This window comes from Mycteria americana, chromosome 2, assembly GCF_035582795.1.
Source record: "Mycteria americana isolate JAX WOST 10 ecotype Jacksonville Zoo and Gardens chromosome 2, USCA_MyAme_1.0, whole genome shotgun sequence".
NCBI lineage: Eukaryota > Metazoa > Chordata > Aves > Ciconiiformes > Ciconiidae > Mycteria > Mycteria americana.
The window spans coordinates 122352601-122379017 of NC_134366.1; the positions used below are offsets into that span (position 1 = coordinate 122352601).

The 26417-nt window shown below is 39.1% G+C and overlaps 2 protein-coding genes across 2 annotated transcripts; both read right to left on the bottom strand.

Moving 5' to 3' along the window:
• Positions 1-1123: 1123 nt before the first annotated feature.
• Positions 1124-10697, bottom strand: TYMS (thymidylate synthetase). Its single transcript, XM_075494451.1, has 7 exons — positions 10373-10697; positions 9576-9649; positions 8195-8369; positions 6193-6294; positions 4809-4984; positions 3297-3368; positions 1124-2375 (listed from the first exon to the last, which is right to left on the bottom strand). Exons 1-7 carry the CDS (start codon positions 10542-10544, stop codon positions 2238-2240), a joined length of 909 nt encoding a protein of 302 aa, XP_075350566.1. The 5' UTR covers positions 10545-10697; the 3' UTR covers positions 1124-2237.
• A 3484-nt stretch (positions 10698-14181) lies between these two features.
• CLUL1 (clusterin like 1) lies at positions 14182-25266 on the bottom strand. The gene is made up of 7 exons (XM_075495688.1): positions 25164-25266; positions 23697-23845; positions 20967-21134; positions 18581-19025; positions 17180-17317; positions 15460-15674; positions 14182-14349 (listed from the first exon to the last, which is right to left on the bottom strand). The coding sequence occupies exons 1-7, from the start codon at positions 25264-25266 to the stop codon at positions 14182-14184; spliced, it is 1386 nt and encodes a 461-aa protein (XP_075351803.1).
• Positions 25267-26417: the final 1151 nt, after the last annotated feature.

Below are 26417 nucleotides of genomic sequence, written 5' to 3' on the forward strand. Positions count from 1 at the left end.
TGTGAGAATAGCCCATTTGTCATGTTTCATAAAGGTAACACTTAAAAAGGGTTTTTAAAATTTTCCTTCTCATTGGACTAACTCCTCTTTAATTTATGAAAGGAAGTAAATTATTCCCATTCTAAATTCTTCTCTTGGCTGGGTATTCCTGTCCTTGTTAACTTCACTGAGACTGCTAATTCCCACTAGTCAAGCCCTGAGGCCAACATTTTGTTTCACATCCTCTCTGGCTACACTTGTTAAAATGTCCTGCAGATTCCACCTTAGCTGACGTGTTACATAAAGTGGTTTCCAGCAAAAGGAACTTAACTTGCTAAGTGTTAAGTGAATTTGCAACCTAAACTGTTTTCTTGTACTTTATAGGTCTGTAAATACACTCAAGGACCTTTAACTTACAAAAATACGCACATGGTAAGAAGTTGCTGACAACCTACAGCTGGGAGGTATCATTAATGCAGATGACACCTGGAATATCCGAACTAGGTGACTTTAAAATGTAAGACTAGTAGAGCTGAGATGAAATTTATTAGAAGGAGCATGTGATATGGCTTTCAGGTCTGGTAACAAGAATACTGCTGCTATCTGTGAGTTCAGTAATTTGAAAGAAGGTGTGCTTAACTACAGGTTGGCTACTGAGTGTCCATTTAATGCAGCCTCAGAAAAAGATAGGTTTGATCCTTCCATGTATCAAGTTTCTCATATGATCTCAGCTGAAACAGAACACAGTCTGATCATCTCTGTTCAAGAAGGATGGACTACAGCAGATACTGAGGAGAACCTTTCTAATAAGCAATGGCCTATTTACATTTGATGTACTTACAAAAGGTAATGACATCCTTTTTCTGCAACTTTGTTGTGTTGGGCTAAATGTCAAGAAAAGAGAACAACTACTTATTTTTTGAGCACATGACATGGCACTACAAAAAATTTAGTCCGAAGATCAGTGATCAGTATAATGAGGAACAGTAAAATGATATTTGCAAATAATTTTGATGGAAAATATGCTTTTGAAAGTTATGATCAGTTTGGTTTAAGAAAGATGCAATGGTCTTCTTATGCAGGGCCCTGAATGAATGGAATCAAAGCACACTGTTTATTAAATTCTTAGAATGATCTCAAATTGTACAATTTTATAATGGCATTTACCAGTTTATTGACTTCAAAAATTAATCAAAAAATTACTACACATTTCTCCACGTGTTCAAATATGTATTGAATATGCTAGTCTGAATATTAACCACAGATCTATTCACAATTGAATTCCTGAAGAGGAATTTTATAAGGATTGAAGTTACTGCAGAAGTTGCAAGGATAAAGAGAGATGAAAGCTGAATTCTGCTAAGAATTAATTAATAAGCTCCAGTCCTACAAATACTACTATCTCTTTTACTGCTCCAGGCTGCAAAATTAGTCTGTATGTTTGTGGGATCTGGTTTTAAACTATGACAGACAGATTATTACTAATACTGTCTGGTAACCTCTGTTTAACTACAGGTCTGTTTGATTTATATCAAATTCATCATTCATGTAGGGTTGGGGAATAAAAAAAAAATGCTGATAGAGATGTTATGCAGAGATTGTGTTTCAGACAAGGCTCCATTAAGATCTTTTGTCTTCCTGCTGGTTCATTTATGAAGACCATGGGAAGTCTGAGTTTGTTTTTCCTTGCTAGATTTCACCCTCTAAGATCCTAAAGTAAAACAGAATTTACCCTCGCTTTCCAACTCTTATTTACTACTAACGATAAACAAACATACTAAAATTAAATATGCATCATCCCTTCCAGAAGATTTTTTTTAAAAAAGCTTTATTAAACATACACTCTTTAGAACATATTTAAAGACTTCTACAACCTTGAAGGAATCCTCTATCATACATAAAAGTTCTTATTTTCAGTACTAAATAAAGCATGTAAGCAAGTGTTACTCACACATTGTAACTGAATGGTAGCAGAAGTGGCCCCTGGTAACTGAAACAACATGTAGAAAACTATCTCACTAACAACTTAAAACTGGGTTAGCATCTGCGTAGTACAGCTGGAATAAATAATCATGTTCTGTATGACTACAGTTCAGTAGTGAAGGCAGTACTGATCCACTAGTATCTGTTTCTTTTCTTTTTCAATAACAAAGTATGTATCTTTTGAAGTATATAAAAACCTCATAACTTGAAGTACAGAGAAAGCTAAGTAGCTTTAGGTACATACCCACCACATTAATAGAAGCTGGTTTAGAGCATTAAACAGCCATCTCCATTTTAATAGGTGGATGAGGATTATAATCTTCAATCTGAAAGTCTTCTGCCTTAAAGTCACTGATGTCTTCAACCTTACGAAGAATTCTGAGTTTGGGGAAAGGTCTTGGCTCCCTCTGAAGCTGAAATAAAAACAAGCTTATTGTATAAAGCTAATATTTGAAGGCAGAGATTTTGTGTTATAAATTAAATCTCATCAATCTCAATTCAGATTACACTATGTAGATTTTCTCTCTTCCCCAAGAAGACTTACACTCAAAAAAAAAAAAAGGAAAGAAAAGTATAGTGGAAAGAAAAGTTAGGTGGAATCTACTTTAGTATTTTGATAGGGAGCAGTAGCATAGTTTGAAAGTGGATTCCCTGATCATCCAGATGCACTGCAAGCATTTTCAGTTTATAGAGCAATTCTGGTGGTTACAGATTAGATTCCTTCCAGAGGAAACTAAATTGGAAATTCTGACCCAGATGTGCATCAAATATGCTGCAGCTTCTCACAGGAACATTTGGGTCCGAACCAATAACTAGTTCTCTGGATGGTTTTGAACCATACAAACAGTGAGTACATTCAGTCCAAGCTAAGTCTAATCAAATAAAATTCTGATTTGCTCCTACTGCAACAAATTACTTCCTGAAGAAAATATAGCCTTATTCAGCCAAATAGTAATACTGATTAAGTCTGTGAATTGGTAGGTTATCCCTTCCTGATATACTACAAAGACATTTTATTTTGTGTTTATCTGTATTAGGGGGAATGGTTTTCTAAGGTTTTGGAATTATGAAGTCAAAAGTAGGGTACAGATTCTGGATCTCTAACGGTTCTAGAATAGTACACCGATGTACATTTCAATCATGTTTGTACTGTATTTCTGTTTGCGACCTCAGTTGAACAGAGGTTAAGGTACTAAAATTATTAGGGTAGAAATGAGAAGAAAAGCCACACAAATTAATATTTGCAAAAGGATATTTATAATACCAAGATAACTTTGTATTGGATAAGCATTGTGGAAGGTAACAGGATACAATAATACAGAATAAGTACTTACTTGAACTTTTAGAGGTTCCACATGATTCAGATATATGTGAGCATCTCCTAATGTGTGTATGAACTCTCCAGGCTGAAGAGAAAAGAGAATACATGTGGTCTTCAATAGTCAGGTTTCAAGAAAGCAAAACATTACAATGCTTACAGTATTGATTCTTAGCATCATACATCTAGTGTGGAATTGCAGCTTCTGTACTGGACTGGATTATCAAGACATCCTTGCAAGCTTTGAAGGACTCTATCTTCCCAGACTAAATACATAATTAAGGAAAAATATAATGAAATTTCCACTAGCTTTCAAAAAAAATTTTTTTTAAATCCTGCTAGGATAATAGCTTCAGTAAGTGAATGGAGCACTACTGAGCTGCTCACCAAGATGGAAACAGATGGGGCAGTGACATCCAGCTTTTCCACTCTACTTCTACTAAGTAGGACTTGCCAAAGCTGGTTTCAAACTAGTTGCCTTACCCACTACTAAACAATGTCGTTTGTGGCAGTGGAGGTGTCAGTCACAGGCTAAACCCCAAAGCACTTATCAACCATCCAGATGGGTTTTGCAAGCTTGCAAGTTCTGTGACTTAGCAGCCCCTGAACAATCTAATTTAACTTAGGTAAGTTTTATCGGCTATTTTACTGGCCTCTGACAAATGTAGATCAGCCCTTGGATATATTATGCTAAAAGCCACCAAAGCTGTGAGAGGAAGTGGCTAAGCAGCTACAGCTGCTTTATGGACATAATGTTAAAACTTCACTTTTTCTAGTGCCTTGGCCTAATTTCTTAATTATGTCTGCAATTACTGTGAAGTCCGATTCTTCCCTACTTCCCTATTTTAAGTTCCCCTTCATGTTGCTGGTAGCAGGAAGATCAGGCCAAAATGGCCTTGCTAGTATAATTTTTTACATACTCTAAAGAAAAGGGGGCTTCACTTGTACAAGATTGTGGTGCATTTAAATTACTCTGCCAAATTACAAAATACAGCTCTGGAGTCAGGGCAGTAGCTATCGGAGCACATACTACCACTCTACATAATCATCTACAGTAGGAAATGAAAAAAATACCCAGCTGAAATTATAGCTGGAAGTTAGGTGGGCAGAATATCCAAATTGGAACCTTGACAGCAACCGCTGAGCTACTGTTCACTTCCAATAAAAAACACATGCTACAAAATTTAATCACTTGTATCTTATTATCCCATAAGGACAAGTGCTCAGTTCAGACTTCTAAGAAGTAGACTAGTGGAACAGGTCAGTTTTGACATGTTCAGTTAAAAAGACCTGGAGGATCATCTGTCTGATTGACCTGAATTTAAGAATTCTTACATTGCTGATCCTAACTGCCCATACAGACCAGAGACAATTCACATGAAATTCATGGGGCCCTTTCTTACACATATTTCAGCAAGATTTTGAACAGTATGTTCATTCCAGTTTTTCTTGGACATGACATGAGGAGTCTTATCTTTTAGTTCCTCACTTCTCAGACAAGATTAAGCAAAATGATTAAATAGCCTACCTTTAGCCCTGTGACATGGGCAATCATGTATGTGAGCAGTGAATAGCTGGCAATATTGAAAGGCACTCCTAGTCCCATATCTCCAGACCTCTGATAGAGTTGGCAAGACAATTCACCATTTAGAACATAGAACTGGCAAAGGGCATGGCATGGAGGCAAAGCCATCAGAGAAATATCTAGGAATTGCAGTACAGGAAGAAGGGGGGGAAAAAAATCATGACAGCATTAGTGTGTTATAAATGCAGATGATGCAAAACCTGAACAAGCGTTTAATGAGATACAGTAGAGAGCAAAAATCCAACTGCACTATCATTCTGTTGCTTTTTCTCTTGTTTAAAAGCACCTGCTGCCTAAGCAATTAAGTCTGGGTCATGACAAGCTGTCTCCTGGGCTGTATGACCAGAAAAGTCATAAACAGATATTCCACAGAACAGATTTATGCCATAATGCTGCCCAGCAGTTTAGTTTTACTCACCTCGGCGAGACAGTTGATTTCCCTAAAGGAAGACATTATGAGTAAAATTAAGCATGTACCCTAAAGCGACTTCCAACTGCTTCATCTTACTCTTTTCCCATTGCAACGTGCCTTTACTGTTTGTTGAGATATAAAAGTAATGAGCAATAAAAAAATAATCAGAAAACAAAAGATCTTTTGAGTGTTTATCTACACTTAAAAGTACAGATAGTGCATTTACAGCTAGGTAAGGAAAACTTTAACCAGGTATCTCCTGATATCTGAGAATGTTTAACCTTAAAAATAACAGCAACAGCATGTGGCATCCCCTGTCAGAGACACGAGTGGAAAATGATGGGTGATTTTTTTTTTTGTGTACAGATCTACTGCTGCTGAAGTTAAACATTCTCTGGCACTAGCTCTTATTTAGAAGTAGCCCTACCGAGTGAATGGATATCTAGAAAACCTATGTTCAAGGAGGTGATTACAACACAAATAATACTTTTGTTCTCTAGTTTTAAGGTTTTTTGGTAAGTTTACAATTTATGGTATGACTAAAAAACAGACACACTGCTTCAGTATATTCTTTTTTGGTTTTGTTTTTTTTTAACCTTTTTAAAATAAGAATTGCTGTCTTTGAACAGAGACCGTATGTCAAAGACACTGGTAGCCAGGTATATCCCTCACTTTAACCTGGAAAGAAAAACTTTGAAGTAATCATTCAAAATTTTTAAGGCCTGAACATGAGAATTAAGTAGAAGGAGAACCAAGCTTATAAACCCTGGCCATTTTTACTGCATTCCTGGTAGTTTTATAAAGAATAAGCAAGGACACCAAATGGAACTGACTGTTGACACAGGATTAGAACATAGTTTAGCATACAGGAAGATGACATGCAACTGCATTCACTTGAAGTCTGCTGTTCAATACCTTTGGGATTCCAAGCACACATAATGATTCTTCTGTCGTCTGGATTGGTTTTGATCATTTCAATCACTTTTTGCAACTGATCAACTCCTTGGTTGGAGTAATCTGAAGAAAGATACCAAATAAGATCTAAGCCAGATAGTTTCAAGTCATGATATTTTTTTTAAAGCCCAGCCCACATCCCACTGAACAGTGATACCCAAATGACAACCTCTGAAGATTTTAGTGTAACTTTGAAAGTGATTAAATTTATCAGTTGGTACCCTGCAAATGTAGGCTATTCTTGGTCTTCCTTAGGGTGCTCCAAGGCTTGTGAAATTCTCATGATGGTATTTTCATGTGTCCCTCCATCTCTTTTGTGTGCTTTGAGTACCTTTAGCACCCACTGAAATAGGACCATTCCTATTTAGAACACTTTATTCCAAGCCTCAACACTTAGACATTTTTTAAGACCAAATAAGAAGTCTGCATAAACACTACATCCCAGCAATACAAAAAAATTAGCTGGACAAAGCATGTTACTTTATCATTCATGATGACTTGTTACCTAAATAGGACAAAAGCTGTACTGGAATGGCCAAGATATTACCACCTAGTCATTCATGGTATTGAAACTAATTCGCTCATTGCATTGCTGCATTAAGATGCCTTTCCAGATGTTAAATTTGCATGCTACAGTGCTCCTTCTTAAACAAAACAAAAAAACCCCCAAAACCAACAAACAAACAAATCAATCAATCAATCAAACAAACAAACAAAATTATGCCCAGACCAGTAACACGGGGTGCTGGCATTCTTTGCATGCTCAAAAGGAGAAAAGTTTTTGACAGATGAATAAACGCATCCATCTAGCACTCACAAGGTCATGTATGAAAACTAAATTTCCATAGCATTTAGTGCCAGAAGGGAACTTTAATCACGTATAGCACAGGATATTATATTTCACCCAGTGACGCTTGCAGGCTGATTTTTAGGCTCAATACCAGTTATATAAGAAATTCACTGAAATTAACTGAACATTAGAATGGATTCCAGAATAAAAGAGTCATTAGTTGTTACTCATTGGTCTGACTCATGCCAGTGAATCAGCATGGCTGGTAACTAATTTTTTCTAATAACTCTTATTGCAAAGCAACACCAAATTATGGTTACAGGGAGACCCAAGCTGGCAAACAAAGTAGTAATATATAATTAGCATCTCAGGGAATTCTTCTGCCAGCAATACTGTGCCAGAAGCCTTTTCAAATGGTTATGTTAGTTCCTGAAGCTAATTACCTATCCATTAGTAATGCATTTTAAGGAAATCTATTAGTAATGAAACCTATGGGAATTTATCTTGTTCATTTTTTCCAAGCGATGTTATGCCTCAGACCTTTTAAGTTCAAGAATGCTGAAACATTTTAGTAAGTTTTTAGATGTGTCAGTTCACAATTTGCATCATTTGTGTTAATATAAAACTGTATTCTGCCAGAAGTCAACATGCCAATACTAAGTCTAATATCTGTAACTAATGTGAACTCCAAATTGAAACTGTATTGACAAAAAAACAAGAGGAAAAAACATAATTAACCATGTTGTTATTCCGAGTTACATATCACACCAACCAGATATGACAATCTTTTATGACTCTTTTTTAATGGCAGTCCTCTAAACATTTTGTACATCCTCTCCTTCAGTGACTTAGAAAAGAGGCATCAAGACACTTCAGAGTAAGTTTAATGAACCAGTTCCACTGAAAATAATACCAACAGGTACTGCATCACATCGTAACTTGTTACAGCTATTCTATCCACAGCATCATCAGCTATGGATACATCCTACTTTGTTGCAGCTGCAGAATGGAAAAATCTTTCTCTTCCACAGTCTCCAGTGAATGTCATGCACTAACATCAGTTCTTGCCAGTACAATTGTATTATGGAAATTAGGACCCTGCACTGGTATTCTGGAAGTGAGGTGTCATAGTCATCTCACTAAGCAATCAAGATTGTATTTGTATGTGATTACCTGTGTGCATATCTTTGTATTCTGCTCCAAAGTGCCTCCACTGAAAACCATAAACTGGTCCCAAATCCCCCTCCTCTCTGGTCCTGAAACCCTGCTTATCCAGGAACTCACGTGACCCATTAGCATCCCAAATCTTCACACCCTTTGCAGAGAGCTCTTTGGCATTTGTAGAACCCTACAAAACACAGACAGTAAGAAGTCTACATCCTAGTCCCAACACAGAGGACATGATTTGAAACAGCTGTATTAAGCTTTGCTACTCCACAGTATTTCTCCACTTATAAAGGATGAACAGTCTGATTAATGTACTGGATGAGGTTCTTGCACATGGACAGAATAAAACTTATGAGCAACATACTAGGATGAAGTTTGAAGTGCCATGCTGCTCTTATTTAATGCAGGATTCTTCTAACTTTGTGAATGCACAAACAGTACAGTCTCAAGGACAACTGTGATCTATCATTTCATAGGCACATTTGCAGAGAAGAAGATTTTACTTTACAAATGGACAGATATAGACAAACAAAAAATGTACAGCCTAGGCATTGTCTTTGCCAAGCCACCTATAATGAGCTTAAGGTCTTAAAAATCCTTTTGTTAAAATGACAAAAATGACAAATATGACAAAATGACCCAGAGAAATCTCACTGATTTCTGCAACATGTCCAAATCAGCACACTCAAAAATCCAGCATAGAAAGTGTTCTGTTTTGGGGAGTGCCTAGTCTTTTATATTTTTAAAAAAGATACTTAAAAAAAATGAATGTGTATTTGAGTCCTGCTATCTAGCAAATGGTTAGGTAGACTTTCCCATACCTGCACAATGTCACAACGTATAAAGGAACACTTACATTGTAATGTATTATCTACAGTTGAATTTTAAAACTCTAACTACAGCTATTAGCTCTATTAGATCTCAGGTTTTTGCTACTAAAAAGCCTACTGTTTACATCAGTCTTACTTCACCTGTGGTCTGCACTGCTTGTTTCTGTTCAAATCAATAAAAGCTATCTCAATATTAAAAAGCAGATCATTAAATTGCCTACAATATACTTCATATTATTATTTCTTATTCAAACACTAATAAAAGAGACTGTACTAGGCTTTATAGCTGTGGGGTATAGGCAAATCGTCGAAACAGAAAAAGAACTCTTCTGATTGGTAACAATGCAATAGTCTCCACTAAAATGCACAGAATGTCTTGAAGATAACGGCCTTATGCGTGTAGTCAAAATATTCAGTGGCTGCACTTCTTCTGTTCTGTTGTACGAACAGAAGCATCTGCAGTTACCCCAAATTCCTTAATCCACTCCACACTAGTTCGTTCCATTGATACCACTACTCTCAGGCACGCCACCCACAGAAACATCCAAATACCGAACCTTGATGAACCACAGCAGCTCCTCCAGCACTCCTTTCCAGAATACCCTCTTCGTTGTTAGCAGGGGAAACTGATCTGAAAAAGAGTTTCAGAGTGTCAGAGGTGGCCAGTGATTTGTCAGGGTGACCCGACTTAGGTTTTTCTCCACATAGAGGGTAATGCCACCATCTGATATTCAGAGGTTTGGATATGAAGTAACAAGTTGGTAAAGGATGTGTAATTCTCATATTCGGATCAAGGAAGACAAGAACCTAACTTTTATTTTCCTGGACAGAGGAGGAAGATGAGTTATCCGTGGGGACTTTTGATGAACTCTGCCATGAGGACACTGCAGTGCAGCATATGGACGTACGTGTAGGCATTCGCAACAGAAAGCAGAAGCTTAAGATAAAATTATTGGCAAATCTATTTCACAAACCATCCTTCCTACTATGCTTGAATGGTAGGAAGGATCAGGACAGCCTATCTCAAGATCTTATCCTTTTTTTCACCAGGTGACAGTTATGGGGCCGGGCCAGGCCTGGCTGTTGGGCCGAGGGAGAGGAGGGGTCCGAGCTGCCGCAGGCTGGCGGGCAGGGAGAGGGCGAAGGAGCTGACGGTACAGAACCAAACGCCTCCACAGGCCCCTGCAGCGGGTCCGAGCCCCGGCCCTCAGCGGGGGGAGGCCTCGCTCTCAGCGGGCGGGAGCCGGACAGCGCGGGAAGAAGATGGCGTCCCTCCCCCCCGGCGCAGGGAGGCGACCGCTGCAGCCGCGGCGGGCAGGGGCAGAGGGCCGGGGCGGGGGCCGCGGGTGCCAACCTCTCAGGCTGTACCGCGCCTGCATGCCGAAGACGGAGATGGTGCCGGTGCCGGTGCGATCCTCTTTCCGGTGGCCGTACTGCAGGATGTGCCGGACCTGCCGCAGGTACTGCGGCTCGCCGGGCTCCGGGCCAGCGGCCGCCGCGCTCGGCTGCTCCCCCTCGGCAGGCATGGCGGGCGAGAGGCTCCCGGGACAGCTCCCTGCGGGCCGGGGTGGGCTGCGGCTGCCCGGCTGTCCCCCTCCCGCCGGCCGCCTCTCCTCCGAGGCCGCCAAAGCCTGGCCTTTCCCGCCAAGCGGCGCCGAGGGGCGGGCGGAGCGAGGCCGCCACCGCCTCCTCCCTCCCTTCCCCTTCCCTCCCCGCCCGGCCGCGGCCCTCCCCTCGCCCAGGGCCCCTCAGCGCCGCCGCCCCCTGCCTCCGTCGCGGGGGGAGCAGCTGCGGCGCCGGGGCCGGGCTGCGTGCCGCGCCGCACGGCCGGAGGGGACGAGGGGAGGTCAGGCGGGGCGTAAGAAAGCCGCACGGCCGCGCTGAGGCGGGTGGCCTGTGACCGTTCCTTTGCTGCCCTTGTAAACTTCCTCGGCTTACGCTGGAAATCCTCCGCGGCCGCCCTCTCCGGCCCCGCGCGGGGCCTGTCCCCCTGACGGAGGGCTGTCCCGAGCACCTGCCCAAGTCTGCGGCAAGCCTCATTCTGCTCCCATCGTGGTACATAACCTGAAAATATTCTAGGTATACTCTCTCTGAAACTCTGTTTCTAGGTATACTCAGTCAACACAAACTGACTCTTCCCTCAGTATTTCTTTGTTAGTATATAAGTCAAGCATTTTGTAAGAGTCGCTTATCTCTCAGCTAAAGCCCAACTTTCTGACAACTGGTGTGATAACAGGAGTTAGGACTGCTAATCTCTCACGATTAGGAGCCTGTAAAACAGGCAGATAGATAATGGCGGTTGAATGGAACAGAAGGCGGACTAGAAAATGCTACTTCTCCTTACATTAGGCAGGAAAACATACCTTTCCCACCAATTAAAACAATGAAATAGCCTTTTTCTTGTATAAATGTGTATACTTACTTGCATGTGTAGAAGTAAAGGAAAAGGTATGGTATGATTAGGGTATGGTTATTTTTCTGTACTCATATCTAATATAGATGGGTTTGTACACTTTGAAATGAATACAATTTATCTAGCAGAGATGCAGTTGGAAATGGTAAATATAACAAAATGCGCAATGCACAAAAAATGCTTAGAAATGCCAGGCGTAGCAAATGAAACCAAATCACCTAGAGCTCTGCTTCTGAGAGATATATCAGTTCTTAACCTTTATTATAATTTGCAAATACCATTGCAAGCTAATGTGTATAATTTAGGAAAAAACAAACATCTTTCCTGATAAAGGATTCCCTCTTAATTATGACTCCAGAGGCGAATTACAAGTAAGAAATGCCAAAGGCAGAAGACTCGCTCATTACTGCATATTCAGAAAAGTCATTTAATGTACATGGTAAACATCAAAAGCAACTAGAAGAAGAAATGGAACATTTTCATTGGAAAATAATATGCTACATGCATATGGAAATCTGGTTGATTCAGACTTAGCTGAATGTGCAACATCTGTAGGGACCAATCTTGAAAAGGCTTAAGAATGTGCTTGAATTTAAGTATGCAAATAGGAACTATTTGTATGCTTACAGCTGATTATTTCCTTAAATCTTTGCATAACCAGGGCCATAGCTGGTTATAAAAGATTACCTAATTTACAATATAAATAACATTTTATTTAAATAAATGAATATTAAAATGGATTTGAATTTGGGTTTGAATTAAAAGATTTCTACAGTCTTTGGTTGCTAGCTCATATGTCACAGTATTTACTAAGCAAAATTTTATTTATGTGCAACTATTTTAACCGTAGTCATTTAACAATTAGCTGTACGTTGAGCTTAGGGGTATTTCACCTAAGGAGTACATACTGGATTTCAGGAAGAAAGATTCCACACATCTTCTTTCCTAGGAGAAAAAAAAAAATGATAAAACATTTTGATTTTGGAGTGAGAAAAATATGTTAGAAAAATAAGTGTATGGGGAATGTATCAGCACCATGCTGTAGAAACATACACAACATAAAAAACAGACTGAAACAGATTTTTTTTCTCTTTTTTTTCCCTGCTTGTAGATCTTTCTGAGCTTTAACTCTTTGCTTTCATCACGCTTTCATGTACCCTGAATCTGTGGTGCAAACTGAACATAAAATGGTATTGTCATTTGGAAATTAATGCCACTTACTTTTCTTGGGTATGAAATGGATACACCGGATATGTTGCACAGAAGAATCAGACTAAGATTCAGGCTAGGAATCAGAATCAGACTAAGGAAATTAATATTGTCACATTAGGCCTTGAAGATTAGTCTTACATGATCTGAAATAGTATATATAATCAATAATTGCATATAAATTACAGAGAATTTTGAAGCAAAACTAGAGAAACTGTGCTGAACATTTTATTTTATATGTTTATAAATACTTTTTAAAAGTTTCTGTTTTAAATATAATATACACATAATTTCACCAATATTTACCTAATCAAAGTTCATGGTGAGGCTTATTATATTCTGTTTAAATACTGCAGCCCACCTCAGCCTCTCTGGTGGAAGTGATTTCTTTCATCTGTTTAAAAACTGTGAGTCTGAGCACAAAAGAATAACCAGAGTCAATATAAAATGCTGAAATTTTCTTTTCTGCATCTACTTTGTTAATGTTGAATCCTTTTTACATGCCTCCTGAGACTTCTGTGTGCATTCAGGTCATGCTTTATTTGCTGAGATGAGGATATCAGACACCCATGACCTGAAGAGGAGCCATGTCCAAATCCAGTGCCTCCTCAGAAGACTGGGGGGACACTGCGGTGATTTGCCCATAGGTCTCATGCCTCTTGTGGCTCTAGCCCCTGGGAGAGCCAACTGGGAGAGCTGGAGGCCACCAGAGCTGTGCACCACAGAGCCCTCTTGGTTTTCCTGGGTGTCTGGCTAGCCCCACAGCAGCATGATGCCACCTGAAGCCACCTGGTCTTTCCTGGAGATTCCCCATGGGGTTAGAGAATGTGAAGCGTTGTTTTCCCCTGCCTCTCAGCCTGGTTCTTCCCTCCCCATCAGGAAATCTCGTATGCGGAAAGAGAGGCCTCTGTGAGCCCTTTCTACAAAAATGGTTACAAGTCCACGAGAAGCATCTTTTTGTGCACGTTCCTACGAGGCAAAATGCAGACACTGTTAACAATCTGAGCAGAGCATTGCTAATGGGAAAATGTTATGGTAAGATAGCTCTTTCAAGTCCTGGTGCTGATTCTACCTTCACACTCCTTTATCATAAAAAAATAATAAGGACCATGCTCTTAAACACCACCTAAAATAAAAAACATAATGAATAGTGGTAATTCCAGTTCATTCATGATTAATGAACACAAAGACATGGTTTCTGATGCCAAGGCTCTAGACTGTGGTTGTGAGGCAATTCTTTTCTGAAGGAACATTTATCATCACATTACCTCATCCCAGATGTTACCTAAAGATTGAGAGTTTCACAGTTAAATAAGTCTTTTTTAATATCTTCATGTCTGTGTTCTGCCGGCTAGAACATTGAGCATTTGTTTTTGTTTTCCATAATGCTTGTGTTTGTCTCTCAATCAATGTGTCGTTTCTGAGGAAACGATCTTCAACATACCATGACTGAATCCTGTTCCAACTAAAGTTTATTGCAATGTAAACACCTCTTACAAGAATTGTGTTGTCTATGAAAGGAGAAAGAATGAACTTACCACTTAAAAATTCTGTTTATATAGTTGCAGTGCTTTCCCAGCTATGTATTCAATGAATTCAGCACTCTTTGGGTCTAAGTTGGGAGGAACTTTAATGGTGAAAGTAGGTGAAGTCAGAATATTCACATCTACCACGGTTTCATTTTTACCAGAGGGATCCCCAGGTACCACCTAGAAGAGAGCAAATTAATATTTTAGACATTACAAACTACTGCATACTTTCAGTTTTGTTTACACCTACTGTGCCTACTGTCTGTAATGAGGGAAAATTAAATAGAGGAATGTTGTGGACTTGTCTACTTTCTTTAAAGTACTTTCTTCTGAAAAGACAGTGGGTGTCTGAATTTATGCCAAAGCTTGTTGTAGGTGGTGGGAAGAGCTGACATGGCACTGCAAGACCATATTAAAGAACTGCATGTTAATATTTATACCATGAACTACATCTATAAAGAGTTTCTGATCGCCTAATGAAAACCTGTGTGTGAGTCGTCCCACTAATTTCAAGACAAAGGTTGTGTGATTGAAGTTATTCATTCCTATGTGTTTTTCTAAGCCAGACTTAGTTATGCAGCTTTATTTTTCTACAGGAGATAGCTCAGACTCGGTTGGGAAAGTGTGCATAAATCTTGCCTGTCCCCTTGTTCCTGATTTTGTGATTTTTGGTGGATTGCACAATCATTTCATATAAAGTAGTAATGTAGTACATTGGATTTCTGAGTTGGAAGGGAGAATAGGATTTGTTCCTTGCCCAGGAAAATGGATTGAATTTACCTTGGATGTATTCTTGTGTGCGAGACACAGTTAATCATGATGTATTTATTGCAATATTGACAGATGCTGTTAAAAATATGCAGCCTCCACTGCAATAACCTGCATAACATTTGCCTTCTGTGAGCTTTGGGATATATAGGTACAGACATAGACATATGGCTAGATATTCAGTGATCCAATAAGGATACGTTACTGACTGGTACAGTGAAATTTATCTGGGAACGTAGTCTGAGGCCAGTCAAAGCTGCTAGCGTCAATTTACTCTTACCAGACAGTGATTCAGGTTAGCCTGTCAGCCATCCATCAGACTAAAAGGATTTAGAGGAAGATAGTTTCTAATTGCCGGAGTTTTGGCTCATCGAGGGATTATCAAGCATACATAAATTAAAGATGAGTAGGAACTTTGTGTTGTAAAACCCAAGCATTACACATGTACAAACATCCACAATCCCCAAAGCATAGGTCAAAGACAGCACTGTGCAATAATTCCCTTTGGAAGATAACCCTTACCTTAATGATATTGAAAATGTTTTCTGGTCCGATGGTCATATTGGATAACTCAGACACCCACCCAAATCTTTCTTTCATTTTGTTCAACAAGTAGGAAGTGTCTTCTGTATGACGCTGAACCACCTGGAGAATCTGCTCATACTGCTCCCCCGAGAGATTAACCAGCTTAAAGGCTTCATCAAACTTGATGTGCAGTTCGGGAACATTTGGGCAATCTGTTAGAAAAGACAGCCAGCATGAAGCTTATAGGAAAGTAGTATGTCTTGTACTTCATCTTTTCTATCTGAAGTATAGAAAACTGTAAAAAAGTCTAGCAAGGGGGCATGTTTTGGGTTGGTGTTTAAATAATGCTAAAAAGAAAAAGAGTAATTCTTGCTGACCTATTTTGATAGATTTAGTTTAGGCTTATAATGACTAAATGGATTAATTATCCCATTTGCTGTATCACAATGACTTACCAGGTACTTTAAGGTTTATATCATATTTCATGGCAATAGATTTCTGTTATGCTAAATAAGAACTGGTAGATTTTACATATAGCAACTTCATAATCTCCTTATATATCATCTTTTGTTTAATCGTTCATATTCCATTATCAATCCTTCCAAGTATATAGGTTATTACAAGAAAGCCCGTGATGTATGTTAGTATTCCCATTGAGTGTTAAGGCCTAATATTTATCTAACAATAGCTAGACATTAGTATCTGACTAGTATCGTCTGCCATGAATTCAGAACTGAAGATTGCTGGTTTTTTCTTTACTAAAATACGGATTTTAAACAAGAACATTATATGAAACCTATACAAAAACTACTATGGAAAAATTCTATTTATTCTCCATCAAATAGGACTGTCAAGGGACACCTTCAGACTGATAGTACAGTAACCACAGATACAAATTGGTATCTGTAATACACAGTTGTAGACAAAAAGATATATTTAGTGAGATGGAAGTGGTCCAATACTCTTTTCAAAACGTGTCATTGGATCATTAATATTTACCGCACTGGAGATATTCTGAAGACATTTGGGTTTAAGCATGTTCTGTGGCTTTTAAGACCTAAATAATTCTGGAAACACGGATGTGTTACGCTGCAGCAGGATTCCTGAGAGCAGTTCTAGGTGATGCAGTCTGAATTTTTTCCAGGTGCCCATGGAGAGTGCATGCCAGAGCTTTGCCATCTCCTTACGTACTGACAAGCAGTCCCTTTTTTGTCTTTCATGTCAGCCCTGTTTGCTGACATGGTTCAACAAAGAGTAATTGCAGCGCTTGCTTTTCTTGTGAGGATCTGAATGCTACCGTACTCCTGGTTGTCTGCAGGAGAAGCGAGTGTCAGGAGTTTGAGCTTCTCCTCACTTTCTGCTCAGCACTTCTGCACCCAGGCAGGACTGATTACTGCCTGACGTCTTGCTTCTCTGCAGGATGGCATCTCTAACAAAATATATAGGTATTTTGTTATGGAGTGTAGAACTTCTCTTTGGACCTCCAGCGGTATGTTAACAACTGAGTTATACTGACACTCTGTGGAGACAGTAGGGAAAGGTAATTGAAATCATCTGGAATGAGAAATAGTGTTTGTATCCGTAGTCACAGTAAAAACTCAGTGGCTGAATGTTAATTCCAAAAATATGAAAACAGCACAGTAGAAAACGACAGCCTCAAAATCTACAAACCAGTCATCAACGCATTACAGAAAAAAATCAGAAAATAGCTATTTACCATGCAAAAGATTGCCTTGACATTTCTGACATCTCTCATGAAACTGTGGGCATCCAGAGGAGTTCTCCCGAAGCTCCCTGCACAGAGGCCTCTGGCGCCCTGACACAATTTTTGAGAACATGCCACTTCTGTCAGGATCTAGAATGAAGTCACAGTATTTTTAGACTGCCATTAAGCTTAGGGTCTTGATAAATATACGTTTGTTACCTACTCTGTGTGCTAGAATATAATTTCTTGCCCTTAATCCAAAATATCTGGCGTAAATCCCTCCCCCCCTCCAAAAAAAACGAATAAAACATTAAAAAGTAGAAGTCAGGAGAAGATACAAATCATGTTTTCTTTCAAGGAATTCATGCCACTATAGTATATTCCCTTATAAAGGCATAGTAGTGTATTCCCCACTAACAGCCAAACAGTTGTCAATATTGCTACACGTTATTTCTAAAACATGTGAGTTCTGATAAGATCTTTTTGACCCTTAGAAGTCAAGCTGTTTCATAATCATGTACAGTTAGACGAGAGCACAGTACCAAAGCTTATTTCTGAGGTAACATGGGTCATGATACAGAAAAAATTAAAAAACACTGTTGTAGAATCACTTAACTTTATATTTCCTGATGACCATATAGTGGTTATGTCACCTACCACTCAGAGTTACAGCATGTCCATACTGTGATCTCCTTGTAGATAGGCACCAGCATGTATTTGAATGATGTTTGTTTTTCTATTTGCATTAGTAAGATACAAAGGATAAGGTTTACTTGTATTCTAAAAGTTGACCAAGGATTGTTTCCTCTATTGAGAGTTATTGCCTGAAACCAACGTTATGCCCGGAATTTTTCTGGTCCCTGGAAAACATGATGGCTGGTCTGTGTTTGATTGGCACACTGCATTGCTGTGGAAGCCTAGAAAAGGGCTTGCAGCTGTCTGGCTGAACTTAATGTCTTTTGACAAGGGCAGGGATATGCCTTGACATGTCATAGAATTACTCTAATTTTTTAGAATTGGTGACATGCCAATATGATATGATATATATCATATCCTGACAAATGCTGAGATCAGACCTGTCAGTCAGCCTTATGAAAACCTGCATCCACCGTGAATTCATGCGCTCCTGAGGAACTCCTGCAAATGCTTTGAGAATTGCCGTGAAAATCAGGCTGTGCAGGACTCCTAAGTCCCCCTGTGACATTTCTTTGTGATTTCTAGGTGATTTGTACCTTTTAATTTAATTGATAAAGTTATTCTTGACCCATGCCTGTTTAACTAAGAAACCTCCAGAGCTTCCATACCATATCTGACACTAACATACCTCAAACTGAATCATTAACCATAGTTTAGCAATCCCGAGGGGTTTGATGTCATTGACAGTGCAGCTGATTTTCTTTTTCTAACACTTGCCTTTGGCTTGTTCTGGCACATCTCTTCTATTATCTCTGTATTCATCAAATACTTCGGTAATCACCTCACTGACACCTTCAAACACCGTCTTACTGAAATCAAAAACTGTCTGTAAGAAGCCAGGTATAGCCCAGCCTTTCTGTGAGCCGTCATTTCTGGTGGGGTCCTCAGGTAAAGCTGGCATGCTGGGGGACTCATTCAAGTCCAGATCAGACAAGAAATATGTCTGAAAAGACTGGTCAAATTCTTTTTGCATCTGCTTGAAAAAAATGAAACTTCTGTCAAATATTGAGCCCATGTCTGATAATAGTTGGCTAAATAAATCTTCCATTTTTACTAGCTGGGTATCTTCTTTCTCAGGCTTTTCATTAAACTGGATGTCTTTTCCTTGATCCTCATGAAAAGTAAAAATGAGTGGAGGTATTTTCCTCAAAAAATCTTCAACCTGTGTATAAGAAGGAGATCGATCAGCTGCCTGACAAATTACCAGTTTTTCATCTCTCAGGGAAGTGGCTCTAATTTTTCTCTTTCAAATACCCATAGGAACAATGCCCTCTTAATAACTGCAAACATGGCATATTCTCCAAAGTAATTTAAGACACTAGACTCTAAAGAGTGAAAGTACATTCAGGCTAAATCATTAGCTCCAAATCAGATCTGGAGTAAAAGGGTTGCCAGTTGGCCTTTAATCTGTGGAGGCTCAAAGTTAGTATCGGTGTTTGGGTTTCTTCCAACAAACAATTTGGACTTTATCTTGGAAACATTTCTGTGGTACTTATGTGCAGCGTAGGGAACAGAAGGCGATTGTTCTCGCTGTGATCTGTAAACACCCTACCCTCTCTCACCAGTGGCCAAGTCCTCACATGCTTGTGCAAACTGAAACCCATTAAAATCAATGAAGCAGTGGCCCTGAGTCCATGGTTTGATGATGGAAGAGACTTATGTCGACTCTGCTTTGCGGAGTTCCCCGTCCCTGGGTCTCAGCCACTGGTTCCCTGCTCCATGCTTTAATGCACTACCTTCACCTGTTTTGTGGAGCTGCACTTCATGGCATTAGAAAACTGGTAAGGGTTAAGAAACATCCTGCCGAACACATACACATACACATACACATGCACATATGTATACGTATACATATACCTTTTTTTTTTTTTAAATCAGTTCAGCTGTTTGATTTGACCACTAGTGCAGCTCAGAGGGAAGGTGAACTGTGAAACGGCACTGCAGGAACAGCCTAAGCCAGTATTGCCCCTGCTGCCTGTGTGTCATCAGCCACAGCTACTGTCTTTGTCCTCTTTTTTTTAAAACGATTTAGGTCACAACACATTTCTTACTTTGAATGCTTCAAATAAACCATATAGCTCACTGAGGAAGTTACCAAGAGGGTCGAAGACAGTGGCAGTGCAGTATATAACTTTTACTGCAATAATTTCAACCTGACATCCACAGAGTCTTGAAAGTCCAAGAGATACATTTGAGGTAGCCATGAGAGGTATCTAAAAAGCCAAAAGTATCACTAATAGTCTTAAATTTAGTATCTTCCACATTTTTACCTGAATAATTTTAAGAATATGCACAAATGTTAAACACCTTTGCTCTAAAGCTTGTCGCTTCTGAAACACACTGCATTTAATTTTTAAGTTATCCTATTTTTCAGTGCCTGGGGATGTGAAAGCTAGGTAATCTGGCTAAAATTTCAGTAGCGCTAATTGTGCAGTTATGGTTGTTAAGCTGCACTTAAAGCATATGCCCAAATAAAAAATCTGAGTACAATTTTGTTAAATCTTGTAATAATAATGTGCCAGCCAGGAAAGCATATTTTCGTTCTGGTAGAATTAGGGGAATCTTCTTTGCTGACAGTTTCCTTTGTTAAAAACAGTTAAGCATTTTAAAGCTATTTTGTTACTTAAAGAGTAGATTTAAAATAAAATAAATATAGGAAAGAATAATGTTGTATAAGTAGGTGATTTTTTCCCCATGGAATTTTGCGAACTATATCTACACTTTTAAATCTGCTCATTTTCAGGCAGGCCATAAAGAATCTGTGAAGTATTTTTCACAAACAGTTATTGAGCATCTTAATGCAATTCCTACTGTGAGAGACAACACTGTATATCTGGAGTGACTCCATTGGACTTAGGGGAAAAATCAGTGTCCATGGAGTCACACCAGGGTGCAACCAAACTCATTTTGGCTCAATGTTCAATGAATATAATTGCATGTAATCTCTGCCATATAACTTCACATTTCCAGACCCTCCAAATCAAATTAGTTTTAGTAACCTGCTATAACTGGCAGATCTGGGTATTGAGAAAATAAGATGTGCTCTCTCTAAAACTGTTAGGTGAATTCAAGAGTATTTCCCAGATACAAAATTTTTTCCTACCTTTCTTCTAAATGTTGACAAACCATGTTTGCAAGTTGTATAATATCTCATGCAGGTACTTTCTAAACAAGATTCACATTCATCCCATAAATTTTTCAAGGATACTTGACATTGTCTTTCTTCTTCTTCTAATCTTTCCTTTACTTCATCCATAAGTCGCAAGGCTTGCTAAGTAAGAAAAAAGGTTCAGTTGAGGGCAATTTTCAGATTAATATTCTAAATACTTATCCCAGTATTGATCACTCATTTTGGCTATTTGTGGTTCCTTTTTTTGCTAATCCCTAACCGTTAGCTGCAGTCACATATAGAGGGAACTGAAATTTGAAAAACTTTTCCTTATAGGGTTTTTCTGATGTTGTTCTCTCAGAGGCCACAGCCTACAAAACCAACCATCTCTACAGCCTACCTGGATCTTTGAGGTTACAAAAAACCCCACACCTCTTTCTGTGCAAGAAGCATTCAACCTCTCATGAGGTCATGTGCTCAACTTGTATCATTTTTTCTCCATATCATATCTGCAGTATTCATCTGTTCCACAAATAGCCCTTTTTTGTTGCTTTGCTCTATTCTTTAAGGGACTGATATTTCATGAGGCTAGGTCCTTGCCATACATAAATTCTTTCTCTAATGCAGAAATATGTAAAAGTATAGCATTTCCTCTGCTTGGGATTATATTAATCAAAAGACTGTAGTGAGGGGGTTTCTTCATGTGCTTGTGGAAGTGTGAGGCACTCCTTCCATACTGAAGGGAAACAAGACGCATTTTACAATGCTGCTTCTATTTACTGGATCATTCTTCATCAGGTAGAGCACAAAGCTGAGCAGATCAGAAGCAGCATTTTAGAATAGACTTGGCAATAGAAAGACAGAAGAGTTCTTCCTATTGAAGTAGATTGCACATCATGAATTTCTTCCTGCAAGTACAAGATATTTTAATAGTTTAGGTTTCCAAACAATGTTCCAAGTTGTTCCTAAGTATGACAGAAACCTTTTAATTGATCAGTATTATTCCTTTCTGGCAGCAGTTCCATAGGGAAGAGGCTCACAGAAAAGAAAACTTCTGTCAGAATGTGCTTGGTGGAGACAGTAACTATGGTTTTCATAGTCTATGTTTATTTTCTGGTCTTTCTAATACATTTATTCAGTGTTTTATGAACTCTCGCTGTGGATGTAAGTTCTGTGTAAATGAAATCATCCAGTAAGAGCTAACAACAGCGTAGATCATGGGAGTGTACTGGTGTTCCTAAAGATGTTAGAAAGCTATCAGGTACTTTTTAGCTTGCTAATACAAATAGTTTAAACTAACTACCAGATGTTGGGCAAAGAGGGAATTTTCCTTCAACTTAATTGAAAGCAATAGTTAGGATCTTTGTATTTTTTTAAATATACAGTAATCTCTGTTTCTTAGGATCACCTGAGCACATGGCTCTGAGCCTAGGCATTGCACTAGGACATTGGGCATTCCCCCGATCCCCTGTACTTTCTCTAGAGCGCATTATCATTTGTGGCTTTGATATTTTTCCAAAGGTCTGAAGTTTGCAAGGCAAGCTGGGAAACATCCTGTGGCCTGAGGTGTCTAAAGACATGCAGGGCAGAGCTGCTGGACCTTCCGCACAAAACACCTTTATACAGTTGCTTGCATGCGAATTTAGTGAAGCAGGGGATTTCTAGAAATAAGCGGTAAGTGCAATACTTTATTCAAGACATTGCTGTTGCAGCAGCTCTGGCTTCTGGATGTTACAAAACTCGGGTTCTCTCTCCAAAGTCATGTTTGAGTCCACATACAGCATTTAATGTCTCCTTTTATTGCAGAACTTCTGTCTCTCCACATGGTGGTCACCATCAGCTTGACTATGCCTAGGCTGCTGCTGGTTACCTCCCAACTGCAGAATAAAATGAGAGAGCTCAAATCTCAAGGAAGGTTGTGCCGAATAACATGTTTTACCTTGCAACTGGGATGGACTGAGAGAAGGTAACTTGCTAACTAGTGGTAACTCGGCTGTATTTTGTCTAGTGCTCACTCTTTCAGTTTCATTTTAGAAACAGCTTAGACATTCAGCTACAGGGAAAAATTAACAGTATGCCACTCAGTTAGAAAGCTGTATTTCTGAGGAAAGACAGAAACTCTTCACCTTTAGCTTTCAAAAGAACTGCGCAATCTGGAAGAGGCACCAGCAAGGCAGGCGGTGCTCTTGTTCAGTGCTTTATTCCAGTGCAGTCCGAAAGCTTCCCTCAGGGTTGAAGCCTCAGTCTGCCAGGGTCCTGGCAGGAGGCAAGCTCTTTCTTAAGAGAAATTAGCAAATGTAAACTAATGTTTTAACAACTTCTGAAATGTGAACATCCAGGTTCCTGATAGGCTGGTGAAGGATGTCTGTTGGCCCAACTCCTGCTTCCAGGAGACAGGTAGTGAGAACCTCTATAGAGGTGCCATGAGAGTTTTCTTCCGCTAGTGAGAGAAAGGGGCAGAAGCAGATTTCCTGTCAATCCTGTGACCCCATAAAGAGATGTATGCTGCTCAGAGTGTACATACAATGTGGTTTACATTCTTCCCAGAAAAGGGGAGACACCAAGGGATCCCTTCTGGCTTGCTTATTGGCCTAAGCACAATGGCATGCTGTACTACTTCCAGGAGGTAGGTTAAATCCATGTACAACCTGCCTCATCTTTGATTAAAAATAGCCACAACTTAACAAAAATACAAACAAAAAACCCCAGATGCACTTCAGTTACCTGTTTTTCTTCACTGCTCTTCTTCAAGGTTTTCATCAGATCTACGTGCTTATCTTCATTTCTTTCCATCATAAATTTCATCTGCTTAATACCAATCAAAGCTTTCTTTACCTCTTCATCTACATACTTCTCTCCAACTTCAGATAATACTAAAAAAAGCCAAATTATACAGTGACTTAATCAGATTTTAACACTATCACAAATTGTCATGCACTGATGTCGAAGGAGAATGAAACAGCTCTATGTTTCCTTGCAGTTGCAGAGCCAAATCTTGAGACAGTGAATGCTGAATAACACAGAACCAAGATGATTTCCATCAGATAAGAATCTGGCCCAGAGCCTTTGCCAGTGATCAGCTGTGTGTAACTCAAGCTATATGCTCGGCTGTCCCACTGCTGATCACTGAATCCCAGCACAGTTGAGGCTGGAAGGCACCTCTGGAGATTATTGAGTCCAACCCCCCTGCTCAAAGCAGGGTCAACTAGAGCAGGTTGCTCAGGACCTCATCCTGGGTTTTGGATATCTCCAAGGATTACTCATCAGTTTTCTAATTACATAACCTGTATATTTATCTTTGATCTGAAACCAGCCTGTGATAGTTTCCCTTTATATTTTGAAAAAGTAGATTACAGGTGCCTTGAACCTGCTTTCATAAAAATACAGTCTCTAGACTTCCTGTGAAGTATTGGCCATAGAGTTTTGGTGAAAGCCCAGGCTGGCCCACACCATTGCAACCTTGAAGCTCTGCATGATTGCCTATGCTTTATCTGTATTTGTTCCCTCTGCAAAAATACCCTGAGTATTACTGGAGCTATACAAAACAAGTAAAGAACACATCACTCTGAGACTGCCGAAAGCACATCAGTCATTTCTTCCTTTATATCTTTCTTCCCCTTCCCTAACTTTGTGTTTGTTACAGAAATGTTATTAATGTAGACTGAAGCAAAGGAGTACTTCATGGCTGATCCTCTTGGGATTCCTATCCACAAAATAAAGCCATGCTTAAAGGTGAGTATATGCAGAATAGCTGTTTTTTTCTAAATTCAGTCATCTTATGTTAATTATTTGTAATAACCATTTTTTCCAGTGAAGTATATAATTGTAGAATAAACATTTTCAAAGATTATTTAAACAAACAAAATATTTCAAAACCTGTTGAATTGAATTTTGGGTTCAGTTTATATTCTAATGATCTATGAGGAACCAGATAACCTATAAAAATGCTGTAGATACTTTTTTGTAAGGGTATGCTTATCTGTTAATCCCTTTACTTTCTCATCCCGGTTGTTCTTATCTCCCCATTGTGTGTGTGTGGATGCATGTAGTCAACTATATGATGCATTCTAAGCTCCACACATGAAAGTGGATCCTCTTGACGTGAGTGAGTGTGGAAGTCAAAATGCACCAGAAGACAAGACCTGGGCCCAGGGGCTTCCAGCACACCCCTGGTAAGAAAAGCATACATACGCTTCAGGTTTTCCCGGAGATTCATTTCCTCCTGCCTTGTCGGTGCACACTGATGACCGTTCAGCCATAGCACATGTATTATAAATAACCAAGAGGACTTCATGTTCTTTCTGTTAAAGAAGGAGGTCGGTGCGGTTAAATGTAAGCATCTTCATGATGCTCAAATGCCTAGGTGTAATGTTTACTAAGTATTATACAAGTTCCCATTAATTTTGACTTTAACTATGGTTTCTGAGATCTATAACATGCACCTAAATGCTACTGTTAGTGGAAACACATGAGTAAGAAGCTTGACCTCATTTGTAATTATCTATTCAGACTAACTAAATGAATTCCACTGAGTTTGCACAGTGCTGTAACAGAACCAGGACATACATATATAAAACCAAAAGCTTATGCAGCTCATTCTGTTGCTTTTCTACCTTGTGAAACACACTAATTACTGATCTCACACTATGTTCTTAGTTCATATTAGAAATGCATCCATGTTAAACATTATTGCCAAATTTAAAAAGGAAAATTTCTAGAATGTTTTTCTCTTCCTTGTCTCCAAACATGCAGTTCCTTTCATTGTCCTTCAGGATAATACTTAATATAGCAGACTGAATAATAAGTGTGCCACAAAATTGGCAATTAGATCAGTTTTGTAAACAAACACATCAGCAGTTAAAAGAAATTCCTACAAAATAAGGGAAAGAAATGCCATTTGGTTTATTTCCCTCCCAAGAGCAGTTAGAGGAGAAAGGTTTGTTTTTTAGAAACCATGCAACTACACTTTATAGTTCTCATCTGATTAAGTGAACACAGTATTTAAGTGCCTTCTTGTTAGCCAGTATAGCCTTCTTGGAGATGCAGTTATCAGCTGCAAGTGCATATGTAAATTAAGAGCCTGGATTTATTTATAGCCTGTATTTACTGCTATAGTTACTTGCATATTGTATCTTTACATTTATAGCGAAAGACCAGTTAACTTTGCAAAGAAATACGAACCCATTACCAAAGAAAAGTAAAAAAAAAACAACATATTTACCATTAATACTGAAACACCTCCTCTGCAAAATTGCTCCCTGCGTCAGGAAGGGGTCGGGCTGTGTTCTGATCTAATTGCTGGGAGTGTCAGGGATTTTGCCATGTTCTACTTATCTGATGAGAAGGTACTTAATCCTATTAACGGGACGTTTTGTTATTAGGCTGGAGGATTTTGCGTGTATGGGACTTCATGCTCATCTCTCTGGGCAAAACCACTAGGGGGAG

Coding starts and splice junctions, on each gene's coding strand:
- TYMS (XM_075494451.1), bottom strand. CDS start 10,544: ATGCCTGCCGAGGGGGAGCAGCCGAGCGCGGCGGCCGCTGGCCCGGAG. Junction 4,985..6,192: donor GTGTGCTTGGAATCCCAAAG/GTATTGAACAGC, acceptor TGCAATTCCTAG/ATATTTCTCTGATGGCTTTG. Junction 2,376..3,296: donor TGGAACCTCTAAAAGTTCAA/GTAAGTACTTAT, acceptor TTTTTATTTCAG/CTTCAGAGGGAGCCAAGACC.
- CLUL1 (XM_075495688.1), bottom strand. CDS start 25,266: ATGAAGTCCTCTTGGTTATTTATAATACATGTGCTATGGCTGAACGGT. Junction 23,846..25,163: donor TCTCCGGGAAAACCTGAAGC/GTATGTATGCTT, acceptor GGCTTTTTTTAG/TATTATCTGAAGTTGGAGAG. Junction 15,675..17,179: donor TCAAGGCAATCTTTTGCATG/GTAAATAGCTAT, acceptor CTTTTCTAACAG/ATTGCCCAAATGTTCCCGAA.